Raw genomic sequence first — 10,947 nt, 5'->3', positions numbered from 1 at the left:
GGAACCCCTTTTAGAAGATTAGAGACTCACCCGCTACCCGCCGCCGCGGCCTCTCCAAAATATTAATCAGTAACCATCTGACACAGCGTTTCAGGGAGGGACCCGCAGGCCGGGGCTAGGAAAACGGCCTTCACGCCTGCCCATCCCACCCAACCGCGCTGCTGGGGGAAAAGGAATGAATCGCTGCTTTGTTTCAAAAGGGGGAGTGAAAAAGGGAAAAAGCAGCCCTTGTCTGTTTTGGCGTCTCCACCGCGCGTTCTAGAAGGCGCGCCCCAGGGGAGATAGGGGGCCGGGGCCTGGGCGCGGGGTGCTGCCCGCCAGGCCCCTGGCCCTTCCCGGCTCGCCGGCTTGTCACCTCCTCCCGCGAGCAGGAAGCTGACAGGCGGCCCATTAAACCGCGCCTTGCAAAGCCCTGGATTGCGGCGACAACCATCTTCCTCTATTTTGATCACTCAGCCTAGACGCCGGGGGAGGGGGTAGGAAGAGGGAGGAGAGGGAGGGAGGGGGGGTCCGAGCTGGTGGAGGGGGAGGGCTGCCTAGAAACGGCCGGGAAAAATTCTCACCACCAGTTTTGATCATTCAGCCCCGCCGTGGGGAGCCTGGAAACTGCTGGAGCCCCTAGGTCCGTAATTGGTTTTATAGGAATGGCTGAGGGCCAAGGTGTTTACATGCGGGTGATTGGCGGTGCGCGCGACCAATGGGTGGCGGCCGGGGGCCGGCCTGGGGGGGGAGGCGGGCGCCCGGGAACAATGCGTGTTTCTTCGCTGGAGAGTACTCCCCTCCCCCAGCCGCCCCCTCCCCCTTCCCTCTGGCTTTTTTTTTTTTTTTTTTTTTTTTTTTTAGATCCAGCGAGAGGAACTTGAAAGGGGGGTTGTGTAATGTACCTTTTCCAATCCCGGGCTGTATATGGAGATTTGGGATTCTTTAAACCGGCGCTACCTGGATTTTATTAAAAAGCGGGGAGCTCGGCGGGAGGAAAGCTGGCTTTTCCGGGGGCTGCGGGAGCCGGGCCGCGGGAGGGCGGAGGAGTTGGCGCGCCGAGCGCTCGGCCCCGGGAGCGATTTTCTACCAAAAAAAGGAAAGGCGGGCAAAAAGTGTGAGGCGGCTGCGGGTGGCGAAGGGGAGCAGCAGCCGCGGGATGGCGGGCAGCACGGGCGCCTAGCCGCGCCGGGAGCCGGGGCCACCACCGGAGTCGCCGTCGCCGGAGCTCAGAGCCGGGAGACTCGCCGCGCCAGGTACGCCGCCGGGCCACTCGTCCGTCCCTGGCCGGCCGCGACGGTCTCCAAACTTCTCCATCTGACCCCCCACCCCACCTCACCCTCGGGGTGCGCGGGGGGATCCCCGAAGCTCTGAGGTCCCCGATTACGGGATCGAGGACCGGCATCGGCGAGGTGGGGGCGCCCTGGGAAGGGTGGGGGCGGGCCGCCGTGCCTCGGGCGCCCACCTGAGCCCTCAGCCCCGCTCCAGCCCGCCCAGCCCGGCTGAGGGGCGTCGGTTCCCTTCTCGGTTCCCGGCGGGCGGCGGGGGAGCCAGGGACGCCGAGACGTTTTCGATTATAGGCTGTTTTTAATTAAAAGCCGGAATTCAGCCATTTTAACTGCATTTAAGAGGGGGAGAAAAGTAGAGAGAACGCAGCGGAGCCCACAGATGGCCAAGCCAGCGTCTCTACCAGAGCGAGGGTGTTCCGGGGGCCTTCACCTCGACTTCCCCGAAGTGGGGCGTTGGGGCATGCTCCGAAGCCCTAGGTTTTAAAAGAAAGCTACACAAAGAATTTTAAAAAAAAATCACGGAAAGCTCATCGCTTCCTTAAGACATGTATCCTCGGATGTGGCGATCTTAGATTTTTACAAAGTAAACGCGGATCTGGTAACCAAAGCCTGATGGGAGTGAGCGAGGGAGGGAGGGAAGGGGGTGTTTGTAACCAAAACCGGGTTAAAATAAGCACCCTTAGCAAAGTTGGGGAGGGAGGCTGGAGAAGGAGGCCGGGAGGTTTGCGGCTGAGGGGGTCTGCAGCTCGGGGGGCTGGGCGCCAGGCGCAGGGCGGGCACCCGGGAGCCAGTGGCTTTGGCGTGGATCGGTGGCTCTAGGAAGCGCCCGAGCTTCCCGGAATCAGGAATCCGAGCTGCTTCGGGCAGACGGAGAGCGAGGGCAGGGTTGGCTCCAGGACCCCCTCCCGTCCCCATGGGAATCGGCAAACGACAAATCTTTTAAACAAACAGCTTTAAACTGGAACTACAGGGGGATTTACCCAACGCTGGGGGAGGCGCCCCTTGGTCGGCCCGCGCTGCGAAGGTTTTCTTTGTAGGTTATTTTTGGGTTGGGGGGGGGGAGCCAGGGTAGGATCTATACCCTTCAGCCCCGTTTCCCCTCTGACCGCCCCCCTCCCCCCAAATCCCCTGCGCCAGGCCACGTCCTCGGGCCGCAGGATTCCCAGGCCAAGGCGTTGGAAAATGAAACCAAAGCTTGTTTTGAAGGATTCTTTCCAGTGCTCGGGCGAGAATGCCACGTCTCGGGTCCTCGGACTCCGACTCTTGCGACTCAGTGGTCCGAGGGGAGCGGCGGGAGGAGGCACGAGCTCTTTGAAAATAATAAACCAGCTTTGCACCCTCTCTCCCGGAAAAAAAAAAACAAACAAACCAAAAAATACAAAAAACAACACTGATTGGTGGCTCAGGGCAAGTTAGGGAAACCAGACTAAAAAAAAAAAAAAAAAAAAGGCAGGCCAGGGGCCAAAAAGGTTAAATATTAAACTTTCCGGATCAGATAGTGACACAGTGTTTAGCGAGACATTTCGAACTGCTCATGGAAAGGTTTCACGGTTTGAAACCCCGGAGCATGTGACGCCCAGGAATCAATCCCACTTGGGAGGTTTGTATTTATGCCGCCCGGGCGCGGCTGAGGGGCCTTCCCCAGTTTCGGGAGAACCCGTAAGCCGCCAAGCCAGTCTAGGCTGGGGCGCAGCGCTCCACCGGCCACTTTCCGAGCCGGGTCCCCGGGAGCCCCGGCTGTGGGAGCAAGGAGCATGGATTTTTACTTTTTATGGAGAACGGGTTACCCCCGATTTCATTTCTGGCCACCAGATCCGCAATCCCCGATCCCGAACGGCAAGACGACTTTCTGAAACTTTGTTATTTTTTCCCCTCCCCTTCCCTTTTCCTTTTTCCCCCCTTCTGTTTTCTCCGCCGCCCGCGTCCTTTCCCCGCCAAGACGCCGTGTGCGCCGCTTCGCGCAGCTCCGCCTGGCCGCCCGGAGGGGCCCCACCGCCGGCCGCCTGTGCGCCCCGGGCCGCGGGCCCGCAGCCGAGCGCAAACCCCGCTGGCCGCCGCCGCCATGCACGCCGCGGAGCCCCCGCCGCCCGAGGACTCTGGGACTACGCCAAGGCCGAACTTTTAGGTCCCACTGAGCGAGGCCCGCGGGCCGGGTGGGGGGCTGGCTGCGGCACTCCCGCGGAGGATGGATGGCCGAGACTTCGGGCCCCCGCGGTCCGTGCACGGCCCCCCGCCGCCGCTGCTGTCCGGTCTGGCTATGGACAGCCACCGCGTGGGCACCGCTGCCGCCGGACGCCTGCCCGCTTCTGGCTTGCCCGGTCCGCTGCCGCCTGGGAAGTACATGGCCGGCCTCAATCTCCACCCGCACCCGGGTAAGTGCCCTGCGCCGTGGCCGCCCCCTCCTGTCGCCCCCCCCCCCCCGGGATCTTGGGGAGGGAGGCTCGGGAGAAACTGCTCGGCCTGTTCCTTGGCGTTCTTCGGCAGGGACGCGGCACCTCTCTTTCCCTGGGCGGGTCCACGGGGGTGCGGGCAGGCTCAGCTCTCAGGGCTCGGAGACCCCCGGGCCCGGGACGGAGGCCATTCCTGAGGCCCTGGCCGAGAAGGGTGCGCGGCTCGGCTGCTTTCCCCAGTGCGTCATGCCCTCCCAAAGCTTCTGCGTCTGCGGAAATCCGAGCCTCCGGGGGCGATTCTAACCCTCGGGCCCCTGCTGCTCCAGCCCAGGCTGGGGTTTTCAGAATCCGGGCGAGAAAAGAACAAGCCCGCTCCACACCCTTTGAGACGTGCGCTCCCCGAACTCGAATCCTTTTCTTGGCAAAGGCCCTTGCCCGGCGCCCGTGGGCCGTTCTAGCTCATCCAGTCGCAGCAGGTTTCCGTCCGGCCCCAGCGTCGGAGGCTGCGGGGAGCACGAAGACCACAGGCTCGGGCGGGCGGGGACCCTCTCGCTACCCCTCGGTCCCCGGGAGGAGAGCGACAGCCCCGGGACTCACACCCCGGTAGGAGAGCAGGGACCGCGGCCCCAGGAGCCCCTTGTTCTCCGGCGGGAAGGCGGGCGCGCGGCGCGGTGGGGCGCCGAGACCGGGCGGCTGCCATCCCGAAGCCCCGGGAAGGAAGCGGCGTGCGAGCGGATCCGGCCGCCCGCGCGCGGCTGAGGAAAAACCTCGGGTCTGACATCGAACCGCGGGAGAAGGTGGCCGAGAGGGCCCGGCGGCCTCTGCCGTTTCCCGCGAGGGGCCGCTGAGGCTCGGTGGGGACGGCCCCGGGGCGGGAGAAGTTCGTCCTGGCTGGGCCGCGGCCGCTGCAGTCGGGCCGGGTGGGAAGGGAGGCGACGGGCACCTCCAGACCTGCCGCCGGCCGCCGGCCGCCGAAGGACACCGGGTCCCTCCTACTCGGCCGCCTCCAGCTGCTTTGCCTGGCGTCCTACGCCTCACTTAAAAAAAAAAAATCCACCTCTTCCACTCCAGAGTGTAGTCTGAGACTCTTGCGATTTCTCGGGCGCCCCGATTCTCCCTTACGCCTTGGAAGGGACTCCTCCCGCCGCAGTGGCCGCCTTGGCCCTGTCCCACCGATCCTGCCCGCTCAAGCGAGGCCGCGCTCGCCGGTTTTGCCTCTTGTCTTTGATTTTTCTTACGGAACTTTTCAGGAACCAGAGTCCCGGGGCTCGGATGGACAAAGGGCCTTTGTGAGGCGCCGGGCAGGGGAGGGGCACTCGCGGGCCGCGAGCGCGGGCATCCCTGCTCGCGGGGGCGCGAGGACTGGGTCTTGGCCTGGGGGCGTGCGCGTGTCCCCCCTGGAGCTGGGGCCGCGTTCTGCCCAGGGGGTCGTGACCCGGTTACGGTTTTCTCTCCAGTGGTGCCATTATCCCAGAGGAGGGGTTGGGGGGAAGCCCTGGGGTACAAAGGGCCGCCTGGCCATCTCCCTTTTGCGTGCCCTGAGGCCACAGTGATTTTTGTGTTTGCGTGTCTTTTAAGCTCATCCCTTCACTCAGTCTGATCCAGGGTGGTGGCAGCAATGCTTGGCCTGGAAGTCAGACCCTGGGTCTTCCTGGCTGGGGGCGCCTTCCCTGGCCTCTGCCTTCCCCCTCCCCCACCCCAGCCAGGGAGAAGGTGCCCCCATCTCCAGCCTGGTTCTTGTCTGCAGAGCCGTGTGCCCTAATGAGAAGCAGTGAAAACAGCCCTTACTCAAGGGGGTGCCCCTGGCAGCCTGCAGTGTTCCCCGGACCCAGTGGGCAGACTGCCTAACGTCCATTAGCTAGAGGGGGAGGCTGAGGCTGGACAGGTAGAAGACTTCACAGCGGCAGGCAGCACGAGGAGGTGGCTGCAGAAACCTCTCTTCTGGGCCTCCTGCTTTGGAAGCTGACTTCTGCATGCTTGGCAGCTGAGGTCATGGAGGAAATAGCAAGCAGGCTTGGAAAGTGCTGCTGTGGCCATGCTCACCTGAGAGGGAAGGGCTGGGGGGGGGGGGACGAGCTGGCCCTGCCCCTTGCTGCCCCCACCTTGAGTGGCCGCAGGGAGACCCTGTACCCTAGGCCAACGCCCAGAGCCTGGCCCTGTGCTGATCCCATTAGCCAGGAGGTAGAGAGCTGCTTCCCATTCACTGTTTCCGAGGGGTGGATTGCAAATTCCTCAACCCAGCCCCCCCCCTTTCTTTGCTGGGTGCAGGTGCTAAATTTTCTCTTTCAGGCGCTTCTCCTACTTGGCTGTCAGCTCCTTAGGTCTGGCCAGCGTTATCAGCCCTATCTTTATTTGTTTGTTTTTGTTCTGGGAAGCTGAGAGGCTGAGCCATTTGCCCTAGGTCACACAGCGAGGGAGGGAGGCGGTGTGAGGCCGAATTACCTCTGGACCCCTTCCCAGTCTGCACTCCTGAGTGGGTAGGGGAGCCTGTGACTCTCCTAGAGCTCTGGGAGAGCTCCTGGCCGGAGGGGGACCCTGGCTAGGGCTGTGCCGTGTCCCCCCTCTTCACGGCAGGTGTTGACAGGGCACAGTGGTGAGCGAAGATCTCTAGGAGAAGATGCCTTTTTGCATCATCGGTCTAGGCTGAGGGATTTGGCTCTTCCCTGTGCGGGAAAAGAGGCAAATAAAGAATAAATAGGGTTTGGTTGGCCGTTACCTTTCTGGTAACCTTGAGTATTGTGTAGAGTGAGCCCTTAAATGTTCACAGCAGTCAGTGAAATGGACAAGTAAGTGACAAGCACCTGGTAGGCTCTGCTCTCAGCTCTGGGGTTGGAAGCCCTGGACAGAGCCCTCCGCAGGCTGCAATTAAAGACCTATTAGCAGGATTTTGTACTTGGATGTTTATTCTCCCTGCCCCCACTGCTCTGGCTGGCTGGGCCCTGGAGGATACATGAATGGGGGGTGGAACCCAAGGATCAGGACCAGGAGGCCATGTACTTCGGACTGGCCAGTGGACAATAGGGGCCACAGGCCTTCTCCAGGGCCCATCAGCTCAATCTCTGGAATCCAGCCCGTCGGCCTACTGGGATTGATTTAAAGAGATTAATCAGTGGGACTGGCTGGTGGAGTGATACGATCCAAAGATAAAGGAGATTTGCTGGGTGCTTCCTCCTCTCAGAGGCCGGGCGGGGGGTTGTTCTGGACTCTGGGTGGGGGCCCCCCCGGGCTCCCTGACTCTCCCAGCCTGCTGGTTCTTTAGCTGTCAGCCCAAACGCTTCGTTTCTTCACTTGTTCATTTACTCTGCAGACCATTTCCAAGAGTGTCCTTCGTGCCAGGCACGGCTCTGGCTCTGGAATCCAGCAGTGGCCGGACACGAATCTTTGCCCTCATTGGAGCTCCCATTGTAGTGTGGGGGCTAGGCAGTCGTCACGCACGCACAGATCAGTGAAGGAAATCATTTTAAGTAGAGAAACAGGTTGTGAAGGAAAGAGAATGCCCCGGGTCTGGGTCTGTTTGGGCTGGAGCGAGGGGCTCCCAGGAGTGAGGGACTAGGAGCGGGGAGAGTGACTGCAGCTGCGGGGAGGGGAGACGGGGTACGCTGCGGGTCCCCGAAGGCCAGTAATGAGGTCTTGGAGTTTCACACTGAGGAATGAGAAGGCAGTGGAAGGTTTTAAACAGAGGGACATTTTACAGAACTCGTCTGGACTCTTTCTCTCTCTCTCTTTTTTTTTAAATGTTTTTTATTTTTGAGAGAGAGGGAGCACGAGTGGGGGAGGGGCAGAGACCGAGGGAGACCTAGAACCTGAAGCAGGCTCCAGGGTCTGAGCTGTCAGCACAGAGCCCCATGTGGGGCTCGCACTCATGAGCTGTGAGATCATGACCTGAGCCCAAGTCAGATGTTTACCTGACTGAACCACCCAGGCGCCCCAGAACTGGTTTGGACTCTTAAAAATAGTGTCCGTGGCAGGCAAGACAAAGGAAGGCCAAGAACAGTTCCTGATTAAAAGACTAAAAAAATGTGATCGCGAAAGGCAACGTGTGGCCCTCGATTGAATCTTGGATCGGGGAAGAAATTGCTCTGAAGGACATTGTGGGGGCAATTGATGAAATTGGAATACGGCTGTAGATTAGCTGATAGTATCAAATCAATATTAGGTTTCATGAGGCTGATAACTGGACCGTGGTTACGCAAGAGAATGCCCTTGTGCTTTGGAAGTAAGATATGTTTAGGGACTGAAACGTTTAGGGACAGGGGACGTGATGGCTACGACTTACTCTCAGGAATAGCTCAGGAAGAGACAAAGTAATATCTGTAATTTATACACGTACGCGAGACACCGATAAATCACTGACCCCGAGTAACATTCAGGGTGAGAAAGCTCACGATGGCTGGACCTGGGGAAGGCCATATGGTAGGTCATCGTACTATTTCAGACTTTTCTCTGAGTTTGAAATTATTTCAGAATAAACGTTTAGCAGCGTTAGTCTGGGCTGCCAGCTGGAGGCTGAGTGGTAGATAGTCTGTGGTGAGGAGGCTGTTAGGGAGGTGAGAGTGACCAGGGAGAGAGGCTGGAGGCGACCAGGGTTTGGGGCCTTGGGGAGGTTGGGTTATGAAGATACAAGACACACAGAGGGGCAGAGAAGGAGAACGGAAGCTGGGTTTTTGGGGGAGGTGCTACTTGTGGAGGAATGGGGGGAACAGATTTGGAGAGACCGTGGTGATTGGGCATTCTTGGTTTGGATGGGACCCGCTTGGGGTGTTTTTGCTCCATCGTGGACCAGGGTGATCTGATCTGACTTAACTCCCTCCTGGCCGTGTGTCTCTCTGTACTCCACCCAGACTCCAGCCCCATCCCTGTGACCACCCCTTACCTGCTGTGCTTCCCAGCCCAGCTTTTGAGGGGACCCATGGGAGCCGGTGTCCAGACATGTTTTGCTTCTCCCCAGGGGCTGCTGGGAGCCCTGGCCAGTGGTCAGTCTTGGGCCCCCAGGGTCTCAGAGTCCTTACCACACCAGCTGTCCATAGAGGCCTGGCCTCGGACCCCAGAGGAAGTCAGGCTATTAGGTGGGAAACACCAACGCTCCACACCGCCTTTGCAGGCCCACAGATGCATCCGAGTTTCCTTCGTGAGCTAAAGAAAGTGAACAAAAAACCCTCTTTGTGCGCTCTCCCGATCTTGCACATTTTGGCCTTCAGGAGCCCGCTGAAGATTCTACCCTTTGATCTCCGGATAAAGAACTGCTTTATCTGCAGGCAGGTTGGCCTCAGAGCGGAGGTTAGATTGCTGGAGCTTTAGATCTTTGCTCTTGTGCTTACTGGGTGTGGGCTGATTCTCTAAGCCTTGATTTTCTCATCTATAAAATGAGTCCATTAGTGATACTGAATTCATTCAGCTGTTGTGAAGTTCGAATGAGCAGGTGCGAGCTAGGTGGCTAGCATAGGGATGGCCCTCTGCAAAAGTTATAGTAAAAGTGATTGCTGTAATTATAGTTACCATTAACTGATGACTCAAGTCATCAAGTTAACAAGTTAATCTCTTGTTCTAGTTCAGTCCTCTCCCAGGGGCCTCTGGAATTGTGTATTAAATAGGCCCTTCTGAATGGGCCCACCCAGGGCCCCACCCTGAACCCCTCAATTGGTTTTCATTTTTCTTCTTTTTTTAATTTTTATTTTTGTGTAACAGATATACTGTAAAAGGCTTCAATCATGAGAGTTTAGAACATGGCATATTTACAACCATGAACACAGTAACCAGCTTGAGATCAAGACACTGCCAGGGTCCAGAGGGTGCCATCTTGTTCTCTCCTGGTCACCCTCTACCCCACCTCCAACATCATTCTTATTTCTGATACCTTAGAATCGTTTTGCCTATTTTTGAACTTTCTATATATAAATGGAATCATACGGCATGCCCTCTTTTCTTTCTGGTTGCTTTCGCTCAACTGTATGTATGTGAGATTTATCCGTATTATGGTGGTGCAGCGATTTGTTTCTTTTTGCTGTGTAGTATTATATATAAAATTAGTCCTACTTTATCTCCTCCTGTTGATGGGCATTTAGGGTTTGGTATGGGTGTTAGGAACGTGGCCTTTGGTGTACATACGTACACATTTCTTTGGATGCAGTACCTGGGAGTAGATTGTTTGGTCACAGGGTATATGTAGGTTCAAGCTTTAACAGTTGTGAATTCTCCAGTGTACATTCCTGGCAGTATCATTCCACTACTTACATGTCTTCACTATTCATATGAATGTTGTCAGTTTCTTTTTTTTTAAATATTTTTATTTATTTCTAGGAGAGAGAGAGAGAGAGACAGCGTGAGCAGGGGAGGGTCAGAGAGAGAGGGAGATACAGACTCTGAAATAGGCTCCAGGCTCCGAGCTGGCAGTCAGCATAGAGCCCGACGAGGGGCTCGAACCCATGAACTGCGAGATCATGACCTAAGCGAAAGTCGGACGCCTAACCGACTAAGCCACCCAGGCGCCCCCCCCTTTTTTTTTTTTTTTAATATTTTTATGAATGTTGTCAGTTTCTTTAAATTCTGTTCATGCAGGTGGGTATGCGTTAGTAACTAATTGTATGCTCATCTTAAATTTTTTTCCTTCATTTTTTTAAAGTTTTATTGAGGCATACTCTGCATACTGTGAAGTTCACCCTTTGAGAGTGTATAGTTCTGCGTAATGCTACATATAAACAGTAAAGTAAAAGTTACACATCATTTTAAAAGTCAGCTTTAGAAGAATTATGAAGAAAGCCAGCCATCCCCTGCTTCCTGTCTTCCTATTCTTTTTTTTTTTAATGTTTTATTTATTTCTAGGAGAGAGAGAGAGACAGCGTGAGCAGGGAAGGGTCAGAGAGAGGGAGTCACAGACTGAAACAGGCTCCAGGCTCTGAGCTGGCAGTCAGCACAGAACCCGACGCGGGGCTCGAACCCACGAACCGCGAGATCATGACCTAAGCGAAAGTCGGACGCTTAACCGACTAAGCCACCCAGGCGCCCCTGTTTTTGTTTGCTTTCTAAAAACGGCTTTATCGAAGCCACTTAAATGCAAAGTAAATAATAATAATAATAATAATAATGAATTCGGGAGGAACCTAATCCCGGTTAAGGGACAAGATTTTGGAGTCCATTTGAGCTGACGTCTGACACTTACTCACAGATCTGTGCTTCGGGGCCCAAGTTCCTTTATCTGTAAAACTGGGATATACTTTGTAGAATCTGGTAGGTGGGATTGTGTGGGAAGGAGTCAATGAAACAGGGTCTGGGAAGTGCTTTGAGCAGTACCT

The 10,947-nt window shown here is 56.8% G+C and overlaps 1 protein-coding gene across 1 annotated transcript in view; it reads left to right on the top strand.

Moving 5' to 3' along the window:
• Positions 1-3,283: 3,283 nt before the first annotated feature.
• Positions 3,284-10,947, top strand: part of TNRC18 (trinucleotide repeat containing 18) — an 86,861-nt gene continuing 79,197 nt past the window's right edge. Inside the window, exon 1 of the mRNA XM_039226153.1 lies at positions 3,284-3,640. Within this exon, the coding sequence (XP_039082084.1) occupies positions 3,454-3,640 (187 nt within the window). The 5' untranslated portion in view covers positions 3,284-3,453. The remainder of the gene's footprint in view (positions 3,641-10,947) is intronic.

This window comes from Hyaena hyaena, unplaced genomic scaffold, assembly GCF_003009895.1.
Source record: "Hyaena hyaena isolate Hyena2069 unplaced genomic scaffold, ASM300989v1 scaffold_20, whole genome shotgun sequence".
Lineage (NCBI taxonomy): Eukaryota > Metazoa > Chordata > Mammalia > Carnivora > Hyaenidae > Hyaena > Hyaena hyaena.
The sequence above is the reverse complement of the archived record's forward strand: the minus strand, read 5'-3'. Positions and strand labels throughout refer to the sequence as shown.